Source organism: Cupressus sempervirens, chromosome 3 (assembly GCF_028749045.1).
Source record: "Cupressus sempervirens isolate cs-2001-9-10 chromosome 3, ASM2874904v1, whole genome shotgun sequence".
Taxonomy (NCBI): Eukaryota; Viridiplantae; Streptophyta; class Pinopsida; order Cupressales; family Cupressaceae; genus Cupressus; species Cupressus sempervirens.
The window spans coordinates 446875876-446902826 of NC_143120.1; the positions used below are offsets into that span (position 1 = coordinate 446875876).

At 36.2% G+C, this 26951-nt stretch overlaps 1 protein-coding gene across 5 annotated transcripts in view; it reads left to right on the plus strand.

The window, feature by feature from the left end:
- LOC149566992 (uncharacterized) overlaps positions 1 to 26951 on the plus strand; it is a 117151-nt gene that overhangs the window by 55340 nt on the left and 34860 nt on the right. For all 5 annotated transcript variants that reach the window (XM_089820200.1, XM_089820202.1, XM_089820199.1 and 2 more), the window contains 2 exons: positions 10347 to 10464; positions 10538 to 10605. In XM_089820200.1, the coding sequence (XP_089676326.1) occupies positions 10347 to 10464; positions 10538 to 10605 (186 nt within the window). The remainder of the gene's footprint in view (positions 1 to 10346; positions 10465 to 10537; positions 10606 to 26951) is intronic.

Below are 26951 nucleotides of genomic sequence, written 5' to 3' on the forward strand. Positions count from 1 at the left end.
ACATTAGAAAAGAACACCCAAGTGCAGATCACTCTTTTGAAGGCTACAAATTGCATCTTGCATGAAATATGCAAGTAAAGAGGCAAATCATGGTTTTCAAAGTGCAATGCATATTGCAAAATAAGGAACATTGCCTTTGAGTTTAAAGTACATATGCAATTGCACTTTAAAAGTTTGATTCCATATGTATTTATAATGAGAAACAATGCCCAACCAAGTAATTTTGAAGAAAACAAGTTTTTTTGGCCAAATGTGATTTTCAAAGTGAAATGCATATTGCATATGGAAGGAATGTTTGATGTAATATGCATTTGGCCTCAATAAGCGCGATTTGCACTTGAAATGGGAGCAAAACAAGCCAAATCACACTTTTCAAGTGCATTTGCATATTTTAAATGGGTAGCAAATTGCACTTCTCAAGTGCATATGCATATTCACTTAATTGTATATGTAAATGACTTGTATAACTCATTCTTTTCACTTGATTTCTATTTTGCACGTGTTTAATTGATTAACTTAAGTGAAATCACACTTTTAGGGTCTACTACACATTGCATATGAAAGTTCATGTGTAATATGTAAATGGGTTGAAAAAGTGCACTTTTCACTTAAGTGATTCGAGTTATAACTTAAAGTGCATGTGTAATGTGTAAATAAGTTGAAAAGTGCACTTTATAACTTAAGTGACTTAAGTTATAACTTAAAAGATCAAAAAGGGCAACTCAAAAAGTACAACATAACAACAAAATAAAAGATTTAAAGTTTCAAATATGCAATCGGGATTCTAAAGTCCGATTACACCTACACTTAAACCTTAATATCTTTTGACTAACAACCATGATTAAGTCCTAAGATAGCTCGAATGAGCATGTGATTGAAAGCAAGAGATTGATGGAAACAAAAGGACCAAAACAATCCAAACAAACACACTAAAACACAAAAAGGGACTTTGAAGGCCTCAAAAATTTAAGCATCCACTACTAGATTTGATAATTCTAATCAAGCTTTAAAAACAAAGCTAAATTGATGAGAACCTTCACTAAAAGAACCCACAATATGAATTGGAAAAGATTAATTGACCAATCTTTGCAAATCATAGTGAGTTAACTTATAGAATTTGGAAAATATAATGTCAAAGTTTCGTAGTGTTGTCTACATTTTTGTGGTTACAAAATAAAGGACAACACACTCAGAATGCCCTCTTTGTATGTTGCACAATACAAAACAAATGTAAAACTTAAATGAAATGAAAAACAAGAAAGAGATGCCTAGAATGAAGAAGATTTTATGCCAAACCCTCCTCTTGCAGCTCAAAAAAGAAAGCTTTGTTGCTCTTCCTATTTCTTCTTCTTCTTGCCAAGAATAAATGAAATGAAGAAATAAAAGAGAGTTAGGCTTTTTAGCATCCAAAATAGGATTTAGTATTTTTTATTTGATATCAGAGCCTATGTAGGCCTTATTACAATAATAGATAAGACGTCTATTATTAGTTAATGGTTATCTTGTAAATATCTTTAGCTTTAGTTTGCTTTCTCTGGAATAGAATGTTTCTATTCTTTACGATCGTTTCCTAAGGAAACATCGTCTCATTCTTTTGTATAAATTGACCTTTCGGTCTTTGTTATTAACAAGCAAGTATTTACCAATTACCTCGTAATATGGTATTAGAGTATCTTTCTTAATTTTTTCGAAAATTATAATTTCTTTTCTGAAATTATCAGAGCCAATTTTCGAAACTATTATGTGAACCTTGCTTCCTAATCTAAAAACCCTGAGATTTTCAGAATAGTTTTTTGTCTGAGATTTTTTTAAAGGATTTTTTCTAGCAAACCTACGGATATTTTTCTGGGCGTTTTTTTGAAATCGCGGATTTCTTTTCCTGGTGTTTTTTTTTTTTAGATTTGCGGCCTGCAAGCATCCTTCCTCCATTGGCGACCTTGTCTCCTCATGCAATCGCGTCACATGGCAGCGCAAATCTGAACAAATATATGCAGAAAATGACGCAATTTTTTGGACCCGCAAAACGCCTGCAGAAAACGACTATTTCGAATGCTGAAGATCACTGCTAAAGCATTCACGACCCTCTTTGCCAGCATATCTTCCTTTTTCGGGTGTTCATTTATCCAAATCGGCCATTTTTTGCCCTGCAAAACACCATTTTTGCTGTTTTTGACCTTTTTGGCCGCCGACTGCTATTTTGCTCGGAATCCTAATTTTTAGGGTCGAAAAAATATTTTGTTTGCAAATTCTTGGTGGGTTTTTCGAGAGCTCAACTGGGTTGTCGTCCGTTTTTTTTGGGTGCCTCGTTTTTTGTGCCTCGATTTTCGAGCCAGCAGATCCAGAAAACGAAAGCAGATTCCTTCTAGGTTTTTTGAGCTCTCTTCTGGGTCATTCTCTGATTCTTTTGGGTCTTCCGTATTTTTGCCTCGAAGAACGTGCCTTCACAGATTTTCATAGTTTTTCATTGAAAAACGTGCCATGGCATCTCTGACAAATATTCTGCTCGAGCATAATTCCAAATTCAATGGTCGCAATTATGGAACTTGGAAGCAGTGCATCATCGCAATCTTCGAATATCGAAACACCGATCAACTTGTTCTGGGTGTTAAGCAGCGTCCGACTTCTCCGGGTCCTGATCAAGATACATGGGATCTGAACAATTGAGAGGCAGTAATGCTTCTCAAACTCTCCGTAGCTGATGACCAGCTTTCTCAGATTCCATCCGGCAAGACAGCTGCCAAAATCTGGACACATCTAAAAGGTCTTCATGAGACTTCCGACAAGAGCAGAGCCTTCTTTCTGAAAAACACTCTGTTTTCTATTGTCATGGATGAGCGCACCTCGCTCCAGGCACACCTGAATAGGATTCAGGAAATCCGTGATCAGTTACTTGCCATCGGTTGCAAGATGGAGGAAGAGGATATTGTGGTAATCACTCTTCGGAGTTTACCAAATTCCTATGAGCATTTTATCGAGACTCTCAACATCACATCTATAGGTGTTGATCTAAAGTTCACTGATCTCTGCACCCTGCTACTTCAGCAAGATCGGTGGAAACAACAGTTCGGTAGCAGCTCCAGTTCCACCTCCACTGAGCAAGCCTTTGCTGCGAAATCCTTTCAGAAGGATAAGGGCAAGTTTCAGAAACCATCTCAGCAGAAGTCTTCTGCTCCAGCATCCGATGGTACCAAAAAGAAGAACATTCAATGCAACTATTGCCACAAGTATGGTCACATGAAGGTTGCATGTCAGAAACGCTTAGCTGCCCAGTCTAAGCAATCAGGTTCGCAACCCAAAGCGAACAGTGCAGAGCACACTGAGCAAGCGGAATCTGCCTTTTACGCCTTCATGGCTAAAAGACCCGCAGATCATGTGCAGTCATCTGTCTGGTACATTGATTCAGGTGCCTCTCGACATTTCACTCACCGCAGAGACTGGTTTACTGACTACCAGCCTTATTCAGATTCTGTTATCTTTGGTGGTGGAGAAGAGTACACGGTTGTTGGTAAAGGCAACATTCAAATTCAGTCTGTTGGGAGGAAGCTCATATTCCTTGATGTGTACTACGTTCCAAGGATGGAACTAAATCTCCTCTCGGTCAGTCAGTTGCTGCGACATTCTCCACACTTGGCAGTCACCTTCAGTTCACATTAGTGCACCATCACTGATCGGGCGACTAAGTCTACTGTTACAGTTGGTCTTGAGGATCATGGTCTTTTCAGACTTACTGATCCTGGTGATTCTCAGGACTTAGCTATGGCTGCTCGGCGATCTTCCATCAGCACACTTTGGCATCAGAGATATGGGCACTTAAATGTGCATTATCTCTCACAACTTGCTCAGGATGAGCTTGTACTTGGTTTGCCAGAGATTCAAACCCAACACCTTGGAGTATGTGACGCATGTCAGGCTGGGAAGCAACATCGCACACCTTTCCCCAGTGGCGATTCTTGGCGAGCTTCTCAAGTACTTCAGCTTGTTCATGCGGATATCTGCGGCCCTATGGCCACTCCTTTTGTTCTTGGGTACAGGTATTTTCTGTTGTTTGTAGATGATTTCAGTAGAACAATGTGGGTGTATTTCCTTAAAAAGAAATCCGATGCATTTACTGTATTTCAGAAGTTTAAACCCTTAGTTGAAAAAGAGTCTGGGAAATCTATTATTACTCTTAGATCAGACAATGGAGGGGAATTTTGTTCTAATGTTTTCTCCAGCTTCTTGGATACACATGGCATCCAACGCCAGTTCACCACACCCCACACGCCACAACAGAAGAGTGTAGTTGAACATCGGAACAGGACAATCACCGAGATGGCTCGTGCCATGCTCGAACACAAACATGTTCCGAAGCGTTTTTGGGCAGAAGCAGTTAACACTGCAGTTTATCTGTTGAACCGGTCACCCACAGTGGCAGTCAAAGGTAAAACTCCGAAAGAGGCTTGGTCAGGTCGCAAGCCCAGAATCAGTCACCTGAAGGTTTTTGGCTCTGTTGCTTTTGTTTGGATCCCTGATGCTTCACGCACCAAGTTTGATGCCAAGAGTCAGAAACTGATGCTTGCTGGATATAGCAGTCTTCACAAAGCCTACCGCCTTATTGATGTTGAGACATCTTGTCTCATATACAGCCACGATGTAGTCTTTGATGAGCAGCGAGGACCATTCATGCCTGTTTCTCTTGTTCCTGATCCAGCAAACCAGCCTATGCAGGTTCATGATTTGGGAGTTCGGCTTCCATTAGGTCCACCTGATGGGAGGGCTCCAGTAGCTCCTACAACTCCAGTCATGCTAGTGATACCTGTACAGACACCTCCGACTTCTCCTGCAGGATCACCTCGTTTTGAAGATGCTTCACCTGAGTTTGATCTAGATTCTTCTGATGAGGATCCTGCTGATCAAGCATCTCCTAGTACTACTGTTGGTCATTCTCCTCTCCGGCCTAAGTGGTGGGCTAAGACACTTTCTGATCTTCATGATGATGAGCTCATTGATGGGAGAACTGCTCGAAAAAAGAGTAAAACTATAGATTCTGTTAACTTTGCTCTTATGGCCAACATTCACAGTGTGTTTGAACCTCAAACATATTCCGAGGCTAAAGGAATTCCAGAGTGGGAACAGGCCATGCAATCTGAACACTAGAGCCTGTTGAAGAACAACACTTGGGTCCTTTCTGATCTTCCCCCAGGGAAGAAACCCATTAGCTGCAAATGGGTCTACAAAATCAAATACAAATCAGATGGTACTTTGGATAAGTACAAAGCTCGTTTAGTGGCAAAGGGCTTTTCTCAGCGTCAAGGCATTGATTATGAGGAGGCCTTTGCTCCTACTGCAAAGATGAGCACCATCAGATTAGTCCTAGCCATGGCAGCACAGTTTGGCTGGAAGGTCCATCAGATGGACGTATAGAGTGCTTTCCTGAATGGTGATCTCCATGAAGAGGTCTACATGACGCAGCCTCCTAGTTTCAAGGTTGCTGGTAAAGACCATCAGGTTCTCAGATTGGTAAAAGCTCTCTATGGTTTGAAGCAGGCCCCTCGGGCATGGTACATCAAGATTGATACGTACCTCAGTGATCAAGGCTTCAAGAGGAGTTTTTCAGACTCAAATCTGTACATCAAGACTACTGACAGTGACATCATCCTTCTGATTATCTATGTGGATGATCTGATCATCACTGGCAGTTCGACATCTTTGATTCAGGGAATCAAACAACACTTATGCCAGTCTTTTGATATGACTGACCTTGGGCTCATGCATTATTGCTTAGGTGTTGAAGTTTGGCAACAGTCTTCTGGTATATTCATCTCTCAGTCCAAATATGCCAGGGCCTTGTTAGACAAATTCCGAATGCAGGATTGCAAACCTGCATCTACACCTATGGAGAAAGGTCTCAAGTTATCAGCCAAGTCTGATTCTCCTTCCGTTGATGATACTACGTATAGGCAACTAGTAGGCAGCCTCATCTACCTATCTGCTACTAGGCCTGATATCAGCTTCGCAGTCAGCTATATTTCACGCTTTATGACAGCTCCTAAGGCTGATCATTGGATGGCAGCAAAGCGTGTGCTTCGTTATGTGAAGGGCACTTCTGATTAGGGACTTTTGTATTCTCGGAGTTCTAATCCTAAACTTAGTGGGTTCACAGATTCAGATTGGGCAGGCTCTGTTGATGATAAAAAGTCAACATCTGGATATGTGTTCAGTTTGGGATCCGGTGTAGTCACATGGACCAGCAAGAAGCAGCAGGCAGTTTCTCTCTCTTCTACAGAGGCTGAATACAGAGGGACTGTTAAGGCAGGATGTGAAGCTGTCTGGCTTCGTCGGATGCTTGGGGATATGCAAATGTCACCAGCAGGACCGACTACTCTGTTTGTTGATAACGAAGGCATTATCAAGTTAGCACGGAATCTAGTCTTCCATGAACGAACCAAGCATGTGGATGTTCATTGTCATTACATACGACAGCTGGTTGAAGACGGGACTATAGATCTGCAGTATGTTCCTACCACAGATCAGACTGCAGACATTCTCACCAAGCCTCTTGGTCCTGATAAGTTTGTCAAATTCCAAGGACAGCTTGGTGTGTTAGATAGATTAACCATTAAGGGAGGGTATTACAATAATAGATAAGACATCTATTATTAGTTAATGGTTATCTTGTAAATATCTTTAGCTTTAGTTTGCTTTCGTTTTTTGCTTTCTCTGGAATAGAATGTTTCTATTCTTTACGATCGTTTCCTAAGGAAACATCGTCTCATTCTTTTGTATAAATTGACCTTTCGGTCTTTGTTATTAACAAGCAAGTATTTACCAATTACCTCGTAATAGGCCTGCCCATAGTAAAAAAATTAAAATATTGCACTTTTAAAGATTGGTAGACGTTTTTTTCAAGCTGGCAAATAGGGGACAAAATTGGGTACCGAGGACAACCGGGCTGCCCCAATACCCAAATTTGTCCCCAAGTCCCTTTTCTCAGCAAAAATGTCGTTTTGGATTTTGCACAAAAAGGGAACGAAAAGAGGACACCAAAAATCTGTCCTTGTGTCCCCGGTGCATATTATAGTTGTATAAGAGCTTAGATCTTGCCATATTGTATGCAAAACTAAAATTTTAGTGCACGCGAGCCAATGAAAGGAAATTCAAGTATTATCAAAGAAGAAAGACCAACACACTAGAAATAGAGGCAGAGCCATCGGAGACAATGACATGAGAGATGAAATATACTTAGCGATTGGAATTACCATTCAAGATCAGAAAAATATGGGAAGATATTTGGCAAATATAGCATGAACATTGCAAAATTTGGACAAGTAATGAGGTGGGAAATTCTTTAGCCAATATTATGGTGTGAATCAATCTCCTTCCAATACTTCTAGAGAAAACTCCTACAAAGAGAAGAGAAATAACTATTTGATGAAGAGCCATTTCAACATCAACTATGTGATGAGATAGTTACATACTACGCGGAATACAAAGGACTAAGTCAAGGAAATTGTAATGCTTTAGCCTTTTTGAAATGTTGTAATTTGTGATCTTAGGATGAAGCATGATCTAGGGAAGAACTCAACATGATTTGCCTTGCAATAATAGACAACATCATTTGGGTGATCATCATTTAAAAAATTTGTGGATTGACCCATTATCAATAAACATCATAATTTTCTACTCTTGCAAAAGTTGAAAAAGTTTGGAAGGGTGAAATTCGAGAGCACCAAAAAGTATGGGAGGATGCCTCTTGTATTTTCTTCTTCTTTTATCTTAGGTTTTGGTTTTTCCTCTACAATTTCTATCATAGGATCCTCTATATATAATGCATCTCATATCATCTATATGTAAAATATCTATCCTTAGCCAAGATATTTGTAACGAGGTTCCCATGGCTCTTTGCAAATTGCAAGATCAATAATTTCTCCTTGTTGAGCTCATTATTGGTTTCTTCTTCTTGTTCTTTGTGGAACAACCTTCTAATGAAAGAATCCCTTTTGGAATGATTTCGCTTGATTCCCCAAAGGTGGTGTCTTTTGGTTCAATCTACTATTGGGTACTAACTTTTCTAAGGTAAGAGATCTCTTGATGTATTTTGCAAAGATGGTTTGTTCAAACCCTCCATAAAAAGTAAGATTTATGTAAGAGATATCTAGAACTATCACTACTAACCTCAAACATTGCCACATGATTGTCCACAATGTTATACTAGCTCGATTGAGCCAACTCCCCAAAATGATTTTTCGAAGCGTTTCTGTCAAAAGTGTGAATTAACCTATGGTTGGAACCATCATAAATGCCATTAACTTGTGCCCTATGGCAACTAATCCATGGTTCCACCACTTGTGTGCTATTCCTTCCAAATTTATAACTTGTTTCTTATACATAAGGTCTAGTGGAAAATATGTATCTAACTTCTAAATCCAAGCACTAGTTGCAAATTTATTTAGACCACCAGAAGTAGGGATGATTAACTTACCCAATTTGTGCTATAGATCTTTCTGAGGCTGGTTTACATCGGACCTTCTTTCATTTTTTTTGTCCACTATTCATCTTCAAGTTGTAGAATTTGGTGAGAAAGATTTTCTTATTTTAAATTTAGGTCTAAGAGCTCTATGGTCTATATTTGTCAAAATTGGCTGCAAAATTATTTCATTTTGATTTTTCTCTTTTTCCAGTCGATCTTCTCTTTGGAAGAGTTTAATCTAGAAGGACCTAGATGTGGAACCCACAATAGTTCTATTGTCTGCACTAGTACTTCCTTCACTGATTGGGGTTTGAGTTGGCCTTGGAATATTTAGATTTTTCATTTGCTACTAGCTTTGGCTCATACATACAATGACATTAAATCTATTTGAACGTTCATTTTTCTTTCCCCCATTTCTATTTCTTCTTCTGGATCCTACAACCTCATCCATTCCCTCTAATAAAATCCAATTTCTTTTTCAAATGGCTGCAAAAAAAAAGTGTTAGATCTAACCCTACAAGATAGAGATATTAAAGCTTTGATACCATTGAAGTGTCCCTTTTTAATATTTATATAAACTCTAAAGTTTTTTGTATTTTCTTTCTAACACCAAGGCAATATCGTAATACTATCCATCATGTAAATACTAATATCAAATGATCAAACTTCTTGCATAAAAGCTAATGTTAAATTTTAATAGTGCAATGGGCAACTCACTCACAAAATAACAGATTGATATTAAGTTGTTAGCTAAATACTAATGTAAATAGTTGCATTAAACCTTTTTTCATTTTTAATTCAACATTACACTCAGAGAACTGTAGTAGCAATGCTCAGGGTAGAATAGACATATAAACACAAGCAATAATCATTGATAGAAATTACTAAAATAAATATGATAATTTTTCATACAAACTACTGTTATAATTCTTCTTACAGTGACAGGGCATAGTGTCACTATAGAAAAACCTGAAACTAGAAATAAATTGTGGACTTTAAGTACAAATGGATCTTGAATGAAACTGCCTTAAAAGGATAAGGGGTTTGTCGTCTAATCCAAAATGAAAATGAAGAGGGCTTGCTTCTTCCAAATTCCAATACTACAAGTTTTTTTTTCCCTCTAATCCAAAATTAAAACTAAGAGAGCTTTCATGTTCCAAATCCTACACTATAAGGGTTTTTGTTCTTGGGTGAGAGATGAATACAAGCACTCAAGCTTTGAAAAAAAAAATGATTTCCATAAGCAATGGATGCTCTTTTTGAGCAGTTCATATCCTTTTGTAAATTCCTTTTGGGTCCCTTTAATTGGAGTTTTCTTTTTTCCTTCCGAAATTCCTCCAAATGTGTTCAAAAGCACCTCTTGATAAAATATTGCATTAAGGCCTTATGATGTCCCAGTTAGATTGCCACTTTAAGATAATAATATTGTAATTTTCCCTTTTAAAGTAAAGTTTCTGGATACAACTATAAGATTATGATTGATCATTTCATAAGTCTATACCTTAGCCCATGGAAAATGAAGAAATAGGCTCCAGGGACTCCTGTTTATTTTAATGCTTAACAAGAGACATGAAATTTCTGTGTTGTGACTCATGCATTGTCCAATTTGCCCCAAGATGACATAGATTAATAGTCATTGCGTGATTTACTCATCATATATTTTTGGTAATAATTACAATGCTAGGTGATTCGCTTAATACATAAGCATCCTTAAACTTTTTAAGTAAGAGGGAGGAATGGTAAGTGTAAACGTTAGACGAATCAAAATTCAAAAATGATATTGTTCTCCTTATACATGGTATAAGTTTCAGTTCATAATCTACTTTATGTTCTAATACTTTCCAAGTTGACCCCTCATCAATAATCTAATTTGGTATACATGGTTTGATATTTGCAGCTATCTATTCCTTTATCAGTAGTTGGTATCAATCTTGATATTGTGCATGAAGTACCTGAAGGACATGTTGGCACCTATTGGCGGGGTGGTGCTCTGCTGAAAACAATCAGTTCTCCGGGTATATATTATAGCTATGAATTTCTAGAAAGAGATTTTATTTCACTATCTAATTTGTTTCTATATCGGTTCAGGTTTCCATCTTAAGATGCCTTCTTTGACTCGGTATGAACCAATTCAAGTGACCATTCAAACAGATAAGGTAAAATAATTTTCTCAACTATCATTATTAAGGGCAATAAAAATATTCAGGATGAATTGAAAAAAGAAAATCCCATTCTGAGATTGTCAAAAGACTTCAATAAAAATATTAGTTGTCTAATTTCTCGGATTTTCTTTTTTAAATTCAATGAAGAAGAATCGATTCTAATTTTTTTATAATGAACCTTAGTAATGATTTATTACTAAAACAATACAGCTATGGATAAATGATGACATTTTTCTCAGCAGAAGTCTACATCATTTTTGTCATTTTGTGTAATAATACTATAGTTACATAGGCACTTATAATCCTCTCAACGCTTTTGTCGTGGAAATTAATTCATTTAAACACTTGAGCAGTTGTGATTATTCTGGTTCCTCATCATTGTCTTGATTATCTAATAGGCTGAAGATACTGGTAAACTCAATTATAAATTATAAAATGTTGGTTCTAGAGTGGAGGCATGAGAACCATTTCTAAAATGGTTTCACCATCCAAGTCAGATTTTTAACAGTTGAGGTGGCAACCACCTCTTCAAATCCAGAATCTACAGAAGAGATGATAGGGGATGGAGATAGAGGTTCCATATGGCACAGAATTTAGCAAATATTTAGCTGAATTGACTTTTTTGTCGAAACGGTAAGAAAAATACGTATTTATAGAAGGATAGAAATAAACCTTATCAAATCCAACAAGAACAATAGTCTTCAAAATGCATAGGAATAAAACTAGCATATTAAATGTACGAAGTCATAATTTTTTACACCTACTACTAAGAAAGAACTTCTAAGTAGAAGGATTGAATCTTATAACACACTCAGAGAAATTTCTGGGAAATGGCCATATTTTTTTTCAAAATAAACAAGATTTTGGTCTTCTCAATCCAACAAATTGACATTAAATTTTTTAATCTTTTAAATTGAAGACCCGGGTTTCAGGAAAAGATTTAGATAACTGAACACAAAATAAAACCTTATCATTCTGATTCAAATGAGAACATATTATGTGCTTCTTTAATATTTAAAACTTCCCTGTAATGGTTGAGGCACGAGGAAGATGTTAGAGATAAGGAATACAAAGAGGGGGCGGGTCAGATGAATCAGCGTTCCACAAACTTTTGCCTAACTATGGATATCATTAACAATATTTAAACTTGCATATATGATCAAACTGAAAAGTAAATAAAACCATCACACAATGTAGCTCATAACACTGTTATTTGTTAACTAGGGAAACCTTGGCCAAGGGAAAACCTGGTGGGCATGGTACCCACAAAATGATCCACTAATCAAAAGTATCTTGTGAAAGATATTGGTCTTGTTAGGAGTCTATTACATTCGTATAGTGCATCTGTCCTTGTTAGAGGACTAGGCTACATTAGAAGCCTCAAACCTGTTAGCAATTGGTGTTACAATACAAAGTTGCAAGCTAAGCCGACCTTCCAAACATACATATACAATAGTACACTTTGTATACAAAAGGTGTAGATACAAAGACCTTTTACACAGTGCTGATATCTTCAATATTTGATCTGTCGTTGTAGCTCTGTCTCCAAAACTGATCATACATTTGTATTGTATTGTATAATCATCAATTTTGCATCAATAGTGATCATACAAAGTGCACATCAAAACATTACAACATTACATTACAATGCCACACTTATTACAAATAAAAAGTGTTTTCTTTTATACCAAACAGCTTAACCAGTCAGCCTTCAATACCTTGCACTTTTCCCAAAACTTGAAATAACTTTTTGCTAAGTGAAGGGGTTAACATCTAGGATGCCGTCCCTACCTTGTTAAGTCATTGTTTTGGTGAACCAAAACAATCCCTCAACCAAAAATGCCTTTACTGTGTCATCTGCTATGTTTTGCCTGTCACGACTTGTACCTGGAAAGCTGTCCACAACTCTGTCCGTACAACAAATCTTCTTGAGCGCATTTAACATGTGCTTAATGCATCTTGTGCTAGCTTCACTTAACCGTGCATAGCCTTAGGAACTTCTAGTAAACCATGCTAAAGAAAATACCTCGACTGTTCACTGTTTTGCTGAATATCACTTAGATAATTTTCTAAGTCCAAGTATCCAAAACTCCATAATAATTTTTTCCCTCTTCATAGTAGGTGTATTTTTCCATAAATGACAACTCTATATCATCTTTATATGCCCTCCTAGCCAAATTGCCAAAAATCTCCCCCTTTGGCATTGATGGCAACATATGGGAAAATTGGCTAAGTTACAAAAACTTAAAAATTGTGGCCTTGTGAAAATTGCAAAACTGTGGATCCTTTTCAAAATGTATACCATCTTATATTCATTCTGTATTCTTCCTTAACTATACTTTATCCTACTTATAACTCCTTACAACAATTTCCCTCAATACTCTCCCCCTTTGACATCAATGAAAAAGGTGAGTCAAAACTTATATACATGTCAAAAAAATTGTTACCTCCTCTTCTTCAAGCTTGCTGATTATTAATGAGTGCCATGCACTCTCCAAAATTCTGTTTTAAGCTGGTGAACTCCTCCCATATATCCTTTACTGCCCCAGATATACTAATCAATGAACATAAGCCATATGATACTAACTCAACTACATTGAGATCAAAATCTATTAGTCTTCCATAAGACTCTTATATTCATGCATTTGTTGAGCCGCCTCTGTACATGATCAATCTTCAGAGTAAGATGTTCCCTTAACAGTGAAAAATTCTTCATTGCTCTTTCCTTCTGTAATTTAAGTAGCTTTAGCTCATCATGAGCATTGCTGATCCTTGATTCCAAGTAAGTGATCTGTGCATTTGGATCTTTTAGTTTATCCATAATGCTTCTCAATTCTACCTCCTTGTCCTTTATCTCCTTCTAAATGCCTTGAGTGTATGCAAATGATAGTGCACATTTTCCATATAAATCCTTTCCTTCTTGCAGGCATCTCCTTAGCTCCTTGATACAAGTATCAAGAACTGATAGATCATTGGTGATATTGTTGCAGACTGTGCTGAATAGATTTGCTTCATGTGTAGTTTGGGCCTTTATGGCTGTAATCTCAACTAATGTAAAGAACTTCTTATCAAAATCTTCCATTATCTTTTCTGCTCTCTTTTTATGTCAAGCTCATTGATTTGAATCTTAATGGTATTCAGCATTTTCTCAGTCATTTTCTCTAGTGTGCTCAATGCACTCTTACTCATTTACCAGATTCTTCTGCTATCTTTCCAATTGAAAATTTTGTTACTTGAAGATGTTTATTAATATCCACTCGTCCCTCAGACATCTTTGTAACATCTTGTGGCAATCCTGTGATAAGTGCTTCAAGAGGTGACCTTGAAGTACTTGCTGATGGATCTGATGCTTTAGTTGGTGTTTGCACTATTGCTATCTGCCTCTCCTTAATTGTTGGCCTTTTTAGTTCTAGTGGCTGTGATGGCTGGGTATCCATCAGATCATTCTTTTCTTTCTCTTTCTCCATCTTTTTCTCTTCTTTCTTCTCTTCTTCTCTTTCTACCTTCTTCAATCGAATAGTGCTGGATGTGGCTTTATCCACTATGTTTGGTCAATTTGCTGTATAATCAAACTCTGCACTCACAATACTAGGTCTCAAAGATAGCTCTATAGATGCTTCTTGTCCGCACAAAACAGTAGTCTTGTTGACTTGCTTTATTGTCTTCTTCATCAAAACTAGGGTAATCCACTATATTACCCGTGACCAATTGCCAACTTCATACTCTTGCTGACTTGCCAAGGGGTCTTCTATATTGCTAGAAAAGGGATCTTCACTAGTTTCAATGGTAATTGTAGCTCCCCCTATCATCATGTTGTCATCTTGCACATTAGGTGCATCCTCAATATCCATTACCGTATTGTCTTGAGGCTCTTTTTCTTCTTCTTCTTCTGTTGCTGCTGGTGTAGTGGGTGTCTGTTTCATAGCCTGAATAACTGCCAATTCAGTTTCCTTAATTACTAGCTCATACTCTCCTCCCATTATCAATATAGATCTCTTCTTATTTCTCAATAGTGGTTCAATCTTCTTCAAGATTACTTCTATTTCATCATCACTTTGAATATCACAAAGCTTTCTAATTGCTTGCTCTCTTATTTTCTTTTCAATCTATTGTATAGCTCCTCTGGTATGTTTCCATGAATATTTACAAAGAGTTGTTTAAAATATATCATATATCTTATGACTGCATTTTCTAGCTGTCTATTCTGCAAGGGATCATACAAGTCATAATACTTGTTCAGCTGTGTAAGGTTTTCATCCTTAATTATCATCTGATTCATTCTACCAATCTTTGGTTTCCAACTTTTTCTTTGCCCTTCACCACTTTCTGGTTGTTGTGGCTGAATCTGTGGTTTGGTTGATGGTTCAACTGATGGTGGCATGATCTGCCCTCTCATCTTCTTAGGTGGTGTCACTTTCTTTTCTGGCTTTGTGATTTTCCTTCCAACATATGTCAAAAAATTTAGGCTTCTAAAAATCATTTCCAAGGCTCTCCCAATTGCACAAAACTTTTTGTTACCATTGCAAGGTTTGATGAATTTCTAGTTGTACTATCCCCTATTTCTCCAATGAATTGATTGCTTAAGTTGATAAGGGTTTCTCAACTACTACTACTGATTTCAACCTTTTATCAAGTGTATCATTCATCTTCTCTACCCATACCTTGTAGGTGTCTTTTCTTAAACAAATGTTTCATTGAAGTTTTCTACTTGTTCTTTCACTTTTTCTTTCTTCCTTTCATCTTGTTTGGATTCCTTCTTACATTGTTGTTTGTATTACTTCTAAAGTTCATATTATGTGATCTCATGTTGTTTATTTTACAAAATCTAGCTGTATGTCCCAAATTGTTGCAAATTTGATAGTTATCACATTGTTTCCATAACTAGGTCCAAATTGATTAGTTTGTAATTTGCAATCCCTAGCAATATGTCCAAAATTGTTGCACTTAAAACACAACTCCATTTCTTATGACATTTGTTGCTTCCAATGGTCTACTAGCTGTAGGGTTGGTATTTTCATACATTTCATTAATATTATTGTATTTAGATTGCCTACATTCATTAGACTTTTGTCAATAAGCAAAGCAATTATAACAATAACCAAAAAAAGGTTTAGTATACTTGTACAACCCTTCTTCATGTGTTCAAAATGATTATATGCAAAGCATCTTCTATTAAATTGTTTCCTTATTTCTCCAGGTTGTTCAGGTTGATTAGGTACTTCTTTGTTTAGATCTTCTTGTTGTTCAGGTTGTTGGTTCACTAGATTTGGTTCCTCAGTAACTTCAGATCCTTTAGATGTTTCACCTTCGACATATCCAATCCCTGTCTTGTCATAACAGGTGTTTGTGCCATAATATGCCCATCAAGCTTTTAAATGCTTGAATATAACTTCTCAAGATGTTGCTTTATTTTTGTAAGTTCTCCTTTAACAATAGTGTTGTACTTCTTAAGTTCTATATAGTGTAACTTTGTCGTCTCAAGCTCAGATGTCACCTTGGTAAGTTGTGTTGTCTAGCATTTTGTCACCACAAAATGTAGGTAACACTACAAAACTTTTCAACTTAGTTTCACATTTCTTTGAGTTTAATTCATTATTTAATTTATTAGTATTGATCAATCAATCATTTATAATTGATATAATGAATCCTTTTACTGAAGGCTTTCGTCAAATTTTTTTTTTTTTGAGCCTATGATTGATTTTTGAAGCCTTAAACATCCATTTTCTCGTTTTTGAGTGTGTGTTTGTTGGCTTTTGGTCCTTTGGTTTTGCTCAAGTTATTGCTTTCAGTTTTCCCTTTGATTTGATCTATTTTAGGGCTTAATCAGAGTTGGCAATCAAAAGATATAACCATTTTAGTGCCCAAAAAGTGGGCTTCCAGGTGCAACTGCACAAATTAAAATATCATGTTATATTTTGAAGTTGACATTCACTTTTTGAAAAATATAACATAAATTCACTTTATGTTAACTTTTTGATTTACTTTATCATTTTAATTTTTCACTTAAAGTAACTATAGAACACTTTATGTTATATTTTTAAGTTGAGTTGCTTTTTAATTTTTCACTTAAGTGACTATATTAACTATATAGTTTGATTTAATTTTTGAGTTTTAATTCAAAAAATCTTAGTACATATTACTTTTAAAATAATATTTGCATATTATATATTTATTTATATAGTGTAAATATTATTTATGACCCATTTGAATAATATTTGTTCAAAAATTAAAATTGACATGTGTTTAATTCATTACATAAGTTGTGCTAACATGTCTACAAGCACATTTGCATCAAAATATGTATTTGCATCCAAAAGGTGGGATTTTGAATGAAAAGACAATTTTAAAACACAAAACATGTCATTACATGTGTTTTAAAATATGCAATGACTACCACAGGGTGAGACATGCATACTTGAGTGTTATTAAAACATGCAATGACCCCCAAAAGGTGAGACCAAATTTTAATATATGCATATGCATCCAAAAGGTGCGATTTGAATTGGGAGATTCTTATCCATATTTTTAAAACATGCAATCTTACCCAAAAGGTGCGATTTGTCTTCTAATGCATGCATATGTCTTCATGAAACCCAATTTTGAAGATTGAAGGCAAAACTCCATGTGCATGCCCTCCAAGAACATGTTTTGGTCATAATATGGCTTGAAAATCCTAAAAGGAAAGGCGTTTTTGCATTTCTTGGCATTATCATGCCCTAGACGTTTGAATTCATACCAAAGTCGCTTCATTTTATGGTGATTTGTAGTCATGTTTTTGACCAAAAATGTCCATTTTCATGGTGTTGCTGATCACATTTTGGCTCATGGAGGAATTGATTTGGGGTCTTTGATCCATATTATTGTTATTGGAATCACGTTTTGACCTTCATTTACAAAAAATGATTCATTTGGGGCAGATTAGAAAAATGTTTTTGACCAAAAACGTCCCAAGAACTTGCATTTATTTAAAACGTTGGGTGTTTTGAGGGATTGTAGTGCATGTTTTGGCATTCCTATCCAAAAATGCTTCATATTGAATGCTCTTTTCGAATTCACCATTGCAAGGTTCAAGAGGTCCAAGTTTGTTTTGAGAATTTTTCGAAGTAGGAACTTCTTCCCCTTCATTCTTCGCACATTAATCTTCAAGTAAGTGGACATTTTCCATTTTGCTAATTCATTCATGCTTATCTTTCTCTTTTGATGCATGTTTTAGCTTGATGTTGCACACTTGTTGATATAGATGCCATGAAAAGTGCATTTTCTATTCGAAAATGATGAAAAGTCTCATTTTCATACTTTTGGTTTTCTCCCAAATTCCAAATTTGAGTTTGCATTTTGAAGTAACTTGTTGAGATGTTTGAGTCTAATACCAAAGGTACATGTTTCTTTTGTGTTTGTTTTCTTTTTCATTTTTCTTCATTTGGAAAAAATTGCAAGTCCTTTCCCAAGAACTTGAGCACGTTTCACTTCACATATTCCATATTCACCATTACATGCCAAGGCACATTGCATCTCATTCCCCACATGCGATTGCATGTAATCTCTTTCTCCATCCACAATTACATCTAATCTCATCTTCCATCTGCATTTACATGTAATTCCATCCTTCATATGCATTTACATAGAAACCTATTTTCCAAACCCACTTACATATAATCTCATCCTATGAACCTAATTACATGTTTGCATCAAGTCATGATTGCATGGAAATCACTTTACATGCGATTACATCTGAAGTATCCAACTTTAGTAGTAGGTCACTCTTTAAATATCAAAGTTGTCTTTGGCACACATTCATATGCATCCTAACTTGCATTCTTGGCCATACACATGAAAGCCCATCATTGCCCACATGCAATCCATCTTTCCAAGTCTGACTTTGGCCCCTTTCCATCCAAATACATATGCTTTCCGGTTCATTTCCAGCTATCATATATGTTCCATAAGTATGTAATCTATACTTTGAATACCCACCCATCATGGATTCGTCATTATAACTCAAATTCCAAAGTTTTGAAGGACTCAATCGCATTGGAAGATGTTATCATCTTCATGTTGTGACACACTCTTCAAGATATGTAAAAAATTCTTCAAAAAAACAGAGATATCTCGTCAAAAAGGCATGTTTTTGATTCTCAAGAAGTAGTAATTCATTTGATCCCCATTTTCCCAATAGTTGTCCGAGAACTTGAGTTCGTGTGAGAATGCGCCAAGCACTTTGTTTCAAAAAAAAAATGAAGTTGCGGATGTTTGTCGAAAAGTTGTTCCGAGTTTGCATCTAGACACCATCGAGAAGGTTTTCAAAGTGTTGGAGACTCCAGAATGTGCCACTCTACAAAGGAGAATTTATGACAGCTTGAACGAGCAAAAGCTTGATCACATCAAGATATCAAATGACAACAGACAATTCATTAAAGAGAGTCAGAGGCTATCAAAAGACGTAGCACCATGATTATCAAGGTGAATGCAGTGGCATGAAATATAAGAACTCCTAGTCCTGTTATCATCCGGGATTACGTTGCCAAGTACAAGGCCCTTCAAAACAATCCTTAGGATTATTTCAATTCTCTCTGTCTTTCTTCTGCAATTGAAGAGGATGTATTACATGAAAATGCGTAATTACATGTAATACGACTTACATGTGTAATGACATGTAATTCAATAATTTCTCTTGTTAGTTAGATCGGGTTAAAGTTGGTTGAGTTGCTCCCACTTTTTCCTCCGTCTTTTTCTCAACTCCTTTGCCTATATAAGGAGTGCTCCTCTCATTGTAAAATCATCTTTTGTTGTATTCAAGAAAGCTTTGCCAAAATTGTGCAAGCATAACTTTGATTGTGCAGTATGAATTTGGGAGAAAAGTCAATAAAATAAGCAATTGGATTCAAAGCTTTGACTGGAAGCAATTGTGATAGAGCAAATTAGAAGCTTTGATTGTAATTTGTGCCTATTGTCTTTGATTTATGTTATTATTGTGTGTTCAATAATAGAGCATAGTGAGTTAAGAAGCATTTGCAGTCGAAGTTTTGATTGGGAGCGGTTGTGCTAATACATAGACTAGAAGCTTTGACTATAGCTTGTGTTACCATCTCAAATTCACAAAAAGTAGTTAGAATTTCCCTATTTTTGGAAGTCTTTACGCCCCAATGGTAGAGGTTTTTTTTAAAGAATAGATATCATCTACTTCTAGAAGTCTTTGCGGCCCAATGGTAGTGATTTTTCTTATAAATTAGACAAACAAGACTTAGAGCCAAACTGATACGCTTTCAATCAACCTTTGAGTTGGTGTTGGTTTATCGGTATCATCATTTCCAGCTACTAGATAAAACGTTAGTTAGAGATTTCATCTTGCCCATTAGTCACTCTGTGGGTAAGTGGATTCTTTCCTAAAGTTAAGAGGAAAGAATATTGGTAACATCACAAATCTCTCAACTTCTTGCTTATCTTTAATTGATCCAAGGAACGGTGAGAAGGGGGAGCCTTCCCTTTAATGTAGGAGAGGCTTTGTCTCACACGCTGTGATTGGTCTACCTATTTTGTGACTGGATTTCCACAAAACTGTTGGTTGCAAAATATCCACCCAACAAGTTGAGATTTCAGATATGCATTCTCGGATCTGAAAACTGATTGACTTTCCTTTTCATCTTCCATCATACTCATCTTAAGATTGGTGATCTCAAGTTCATGCTTTAGAATCTCATTCTCCTTAAGATTGGAAACTGCATCACTATCCTTGATTTGGTCATGTGATACTTTCTTCTTGGATTTAGTTGATTCAATCTGTTCTTTCAACTTTTGAATGAAATCTTGTGCATCTCTAAGTTTGATCTTTGTTTTGTTTATTTCCTTTGTAATTGTATCAAGTTCGTCAAGAGCTTCTTCAAGATTCTCGTGTAACTGATCCATATCCATAGAGATCTTACTCAAGTTGTTAGGCCTCCTTTGAGTAACTATACTCTGATACCAATTGTTAGAAATAGTGAATTCTGAGGGGTGGGGAGGGTGAATTAGTGTTCCACAAACTTTTGCCCAACTATGGATATCATTAACAATCTCTAAACTTGATATATGATCAAACTAAAAAGTAAATATAACCATAACACAATACAACTCATAACAACATTATTTGTTAACTAGTGAAACCCTGGCCAAGGCAAAACCCTGGTGGGGATGGTACCCACAAAATGATCCACTAATCAAAAGTATCTTGTAAAAGATATTGACCTTGTTAGGAGTCTATAACATCCGTATAGCGTATTTGTCCTTGTTAGAGGACTAGGCTTTGTTAGAAACCTCAACCTTGTTGAGAGTTGGTATTACAATACAAAAGATGCAAGCTGAGCCCACTATGCAAACATGCATATACAATAGAACAATCTGTATACAAAAGGTGTAGATACAAAAATCTTTTACATAGTGCTGATATCTTCAATATTTGATCTATCCTTGTAGCTTTGTCTCCAAAATTGATCATACATTAATACTATACTATACTATCATCAATTTCGCATCAATACTGGTCATACAAAGTGCGCATCAAAACATTATAACATTATATTACAATGCCACACTTATTACAAACAAAAAGTGTCTTCTTTTATACCAGACTGCTTAATCAGTCGACCTTCAATACTTTCCACGTTTCCCAAAACTTGAAATAATTTTTTGCTAAGTGAGGGTTAAATGCCATCCCTACCTTGTTAAGTCATTGTTTTGGTAAACGAAAACAATCCCTTAACCAAAATGCCTTTAATCTCATCTGCTCTGTTTTGCCTGTCATGACTTGTACTTGGAAAGATGTCCATAACTTTGTCCGTAAAGAGAATCTTCTTGAGTGCATTTAACCACGTGCTCAATGCATCTTGTACTAGCTTCACTTAACCATGCATAGCCTCAAGTGCTTCCAATAAACCGCACTAAAGAAAATCACTATTTTGTTGAATCTCATTTAGACAATTTTCCAAGTCCAAGTATCCAAAACTCCATAATAAGTTTTTCCCTCTTCATAGTAGGTGTATGTTTCCATAAATGACAACTCTATATCATCCTTATATTGTTAGCATGAATGCTGATGGTATTCCTTTGGGGGAGTATCCTAAGCATTGGAGAGATGGTTAGCATGATTGACATGTTGCCTTCATCACTGTATTTGTCATTGATGTCAACATAGTATTGTTTCTGTGAAGACTGACAGAGTAGCAGACAGAGAACGAGGTCATACGGAGTGTGTATTGATGATGAGGCTAAGTGTACTTGAGGATATGTTCTACATTGTTTCCTAATGAAGTGGACAAGTGCGCGTACAGAGTTGAAGACATGTGAAAGTTATTAAAGAATTACAAAGGGTAGTGTGCAGAAAGAGTACTTGATGAGTGATTTTTGACGTTTGAATTGTATCTCTTAATAGGGATAGAATTGTGATGAGCAAAGTTAGATAGTGATAGTAGACAACTTGATGATGACGTCAGTGAGTGTGCAAGGTTAGAGGTCGCACGTGTGAGAAGTTGTAAAGACTGTGAGCTGACAATATTTTGTATTTGCGAAAAGATGTAATGAATTGTATTATCTCAATGAGGTGCTATTATAATTAATTGAGAGAGTCTCAAGGCTGATTCAAGGAATTATATTGAGGATGTGGTATAAAGGAAGGTTATTTTCCTTATGGATGAAGTATGTAGTGCGAATTCTACGAGTGATATGCAAAATTGATAAATGCGTGTGAGCGATCCAATGGATTATTGGATGCGAGTTGGAAGATTTGGTATTGAGATTTGAGAGAGGATTGGTCCAGTCAAGAAGACAAAGGAGTTTGAGATGATTCATTTCTATTATTGTGCAAGAAATAATATTGAGATTAGTTGGATAGTGAGTTCGGTGGTCTTGCCCTTGAAGTTGTTTGGACGATGGGTCCATCTACCTTCCACAACTCCCAACAGGGTTGGAATTTCCTAACAGGGACTCAAAGTCTCCTAACAGGGACTGATATATAGTGAATGTATTTCTTTGGCTCCTAACAGAGTCCATCCTCTTACAAGGAACTTTTATATTAGTACATCTTTTTGTGGGTACCATCCCCACTAGGGTTTTCCCTCTGATCAAGGGTTTCCCCAGTTAACATATCTGTTGTTATTGTGTATGTGTATCTTCTTATGGTTGCTGGTTATATTGTAAGAGGGAAAACCCTTCAGTTATCTTGGTGGACTTTACTTTCTAACAATTGGTATCAGAGCATCAGGTCCTTGAAGGAAAATCTTAATAGCTTAAGCAGATCGATGACAAGTCACTTTAGGAAAGAAAGTCCTAAATTCAATGGAGTTAACTATGACAGTTGGAAGGAAAAGATGTAGACACATTTTCTATGTATGGGTCCAAGGTATTGGCTGATGACAAAGAATGGAAAGAAGATTGTGGAAGAAAGAAAACTTGAGGATTGCAGTGAAGACAAAAGAGATCTGTTTATGTGCAATATGCTTGCCAAAGAAACATTATTGTTAGCTCATTCTGAGAACGAATACAGTCAGGTCAAATCCTTAGAGACATCTCATGGAATTTGGAAAGTCTTAGAAGCTACATTTGAAGTTGATGTTCATGCTAAAAGAATCAGATTATAGAATTGGATATGTTTGTTTCAAGATGCTAAAATGATGGAAGATGAATCTGTAAGAAGCTATAATGGTAGAATATTAGAAATTTTTGCAGGAATTAAGTCTTGCAATGGATCTAAAACTGAAGATTAAATTATTTGGAAGATCTTGAAAACTTTGACTCCAACATTCAAGCAAACAATACAGATGATTCAGTTAGTGATACCCTGCATTGAGAAGTGTATTGGAGAGACTCTACTTGGAAGATTTGAAGCAACAGAAGTGAGCTTAAAGCAATCTAGAGATTTTCCTAGAGTGGAAACAACTTTTAGTGCATTACGTGTTAACCCTTCTTTATCAAGAAGTGCAAGCACTAGGGGAGACTATGCTAGCAGCAGTAGATCTAGATCTGAAGAGGATAGAAGAATTGAAGAAGGAATTGCCTTACTCGTAAGGAGAGAACCAAACGGTAAGAGAATCTTTAAATGTTGGACTTGTAATGAATTTGGTCATTATGCTTCTAAGTGTCCTAGAAGAGAGAAAAAGTATAAGAAGAATTTGAAGTTTAAAAGGCCTAGAGATTGTTTGTATGCAAATGAAGATGATGATTCCAAAGAAAGAGTTCATGTTATGATCCTGGTGGGTGGCCTTCACTAGCACCTCGGGGTTTTGGTGCAATGATTCGTACCTTGTGGTATTAGAGCCTCCACCTAGGTTCGAGTCTCAGAGCGGGTGGCAACGTCAGCATTGCAGTGTTCGTGTGAGGCTCATACGGCCAAGGGAGGGCCCACCATATGGGCGCACATCCAGCCCAGAGTCTAGATTGCGGAGCGTGGTGGGATATTATGATCTTGGTGGGCGGCCTTCACTAGCACCTCAAGGTTTTGGTGCAATGGTTCATACCAGTTCATAGCGAAAGTGATGATGAATTAGGATTTGTAGCTATAAAAGAAGAAAATCCTGGAAAAGAAGTCAGAGAAGAGAAAGCCCTAGTTTCGCAAGTTGAAAAGAAATCTGGTTGGATTATAGATAGTGGTTGTTTGCATCATATGACTAGTCATGATGGAGGGATTGTCAGAGTTGGTAACAATGTAGCTTGTGATATCAAGGGAATAGGATCTATTACTCTTGATGGAAAGACTAACATTGATGATGTCTATTTTGTTGACGGATTAAAGCATAACCTATTGAGTGTTGGACAATTGGTTGATAAAGGTTATCAGTTGCAATTCACAGAGAAGACATGCATTATCAAGGATAAGGATGGTAAGTTGACTAGCACTGGTACAAGATCCAAAGATAATGTTTTTGAATTGAACCTTACAGAGATGACATGTTTGGTTGTAAAGGTGGATAACAATTGGTTATGGCATAGAAGATTTGTGATATAAATTTTGATAGTATTGTGAAGGCTAGTAGTACATTTGCTGTCAGAGATTTACCTAAAATTGTAAAACCTACTAATGTTGTGTGCAAAGGTGGTGTTATGGCTAAGTAGAAGAAAGTTTCCTTTCCTAGGAAGAAGTTCACTACCACAACAAAATTGGAGATTGTTCATAGAGATTTGAGTGGTCCTACCAGAACAAGAGGATTCTACGGTGAAAAGTACTTCATGATTTTTGTTGATGATTTTACTAGGATGATGTGGATAGCATTTCTTAAAGAAAAGCTTGAGGCATTTGAAAAGTTTAAGTTGTTCAAGAATAGAGTTGAGAATGAATCTGGAGTAAAGATAAAATGTTTAGGATAAGATAAAGGTGGAGAGTTTACCTCGAATGAATTTAACATTGTTTGTGAAGTAAATGGCCTCAAGAGACAACTATCAACACCTAAGACCCTTGAGAAAAATGGGATTTCTGAAAGAAGAAATAGGTTTGTAACAGAAGCAACAAGAGCCATGATGTTTGAGAATGATGTATCCAAGACATTTTGGAGAGAAGCACTAAACACAATAGTATACACAATGAACAGAGTGTAGATTAGATAAGGTACAAACAAGACTCCTTACGAATTATGGTTTGGACATGCACCCACAGTAAAGTATTTTAGAATTGTTGGAAGTGTTACATAAAGAGAGATGATGATATTGGTAAGTTTGATTCAAGAACCAATGAAGGTATGTTCCTTGGTTATTCATTGAAAAAAAAAGCTTACGAATGTTTTAATCAAAGAACTAAGACTATTATTGAGTGCGTAAATGTAAAAGTGGATGAAAAGTTTGGAGTTAAAGAAAGAATGTTGGATTATAGTTCTAATGAAGAAGAAGATAATCCTAAACTTGTTATAGATTGAGTGCGTAAATGTAAAAGTGGATGAAAAGTTTGGAGTTAAAGAAAGAATGTTGGATTATAATTCGAATGAAGAAGAGAATCCTAAACCTTTTACAGAAAATTTTGAAGTTTTCTTTGAGATTAACAATGATTTGTAGGATAATGTTTAAGTTGTTGAACCAAAAGAAGAACCAAGTTCTGAACCTGAGAAGAAGTAAGAGTTGAAATAGTAATGCCTACACCTAACAGGAATTTGACAAAGAATCACCCTACTAATCAGATTATTGGAAGCAAAGAAAAAGGAGTTATGACAAGAAACAGAATACATGAAGACCTGTGTTTGATTTCTAAAGTTGAACCAAAAAGTGCAAATGAGGCATGCAAGGATAACCATTGGATTCAAGCAATGAAGGAAGAACTAGATTAGATTGTGAAGAATGAGACATGGGAATTGGTTCCTAAACCTAAAGACAAGAATTTTATAGGAACTAAATGGGTTTTCAGAAACAAGATGAATGAACAAGGTGAGGTTGTGAGAAATAAAGAAAGATTTGTATGCAAAGGATATTCATAGCAAAAAGGTATAGATTATGAAGAGACATTTGCCCCTGTTGCCAGAATTGAAGCTTTAAGAATGTTCTTGGCTTATGCAGCAAGTAAGAAGTTCAAAGTGTATCAGATGGATGTAAAGTCAACATTTCTGAATGGAGAACTTGAAGAAGTCTACATAGAGAAGCCTGAAGGATTTCCTTTGATAGAAGAAAAGGACATAGTATGTAGATTGAAGAAAGCATTTTATGGTCTAAAGAAAGCACCTAGAACTTGGTATGCGAGATTGGACAAGTATTTGGCAAAGTTGGGATTTGCTAAAGGTATGACAGATAACAATTTGTATTTGAAAGAAATTGAGAATGGATTGTTGTTATCGTGATATTTGTGGATGACATAAACTTTGGAGGTAATGATGAAGCAAGTGACAAATTTGTTGATGAGATGAAGAATGAATTTGAGATGGGTATGATTGGTCAGATGAAATATTTCTTAGGTCTACAGATTGTGCAGAATGATGATGGTATTTTTCTACCACAGACTAAGTATTCAAAAGACTTGTTGTAAAAATTTGGCTTGGAAAGTTGTAAGCATGTGGGTACACCTATGATAATTGGTCACAAGTTATCTAGCAAAGATGAGACACCTATAGTTGAGCAAAAGAAGTACAAATCCATGATTGGAGGTTTGCAATATCTGACTCACACTAGAGGCAAATGCAGTTGGTATAGTAGCAAGATTTCAAGCAGATCCTAGAGAAGAACATTATGCAACAGTAAAGAGAATATTCAGATATTTGAAGGGTACACCTGATTTGGGCTTGTGGTATGACAGATCAAATGATTTTACTTTGTGTCCCTATACTGATGCGGATTGGGCAGGCAATACGGATGACAGAAAGAGCACCAGTAGTGGAACATTTTTTTTTGGAGGAAGATTG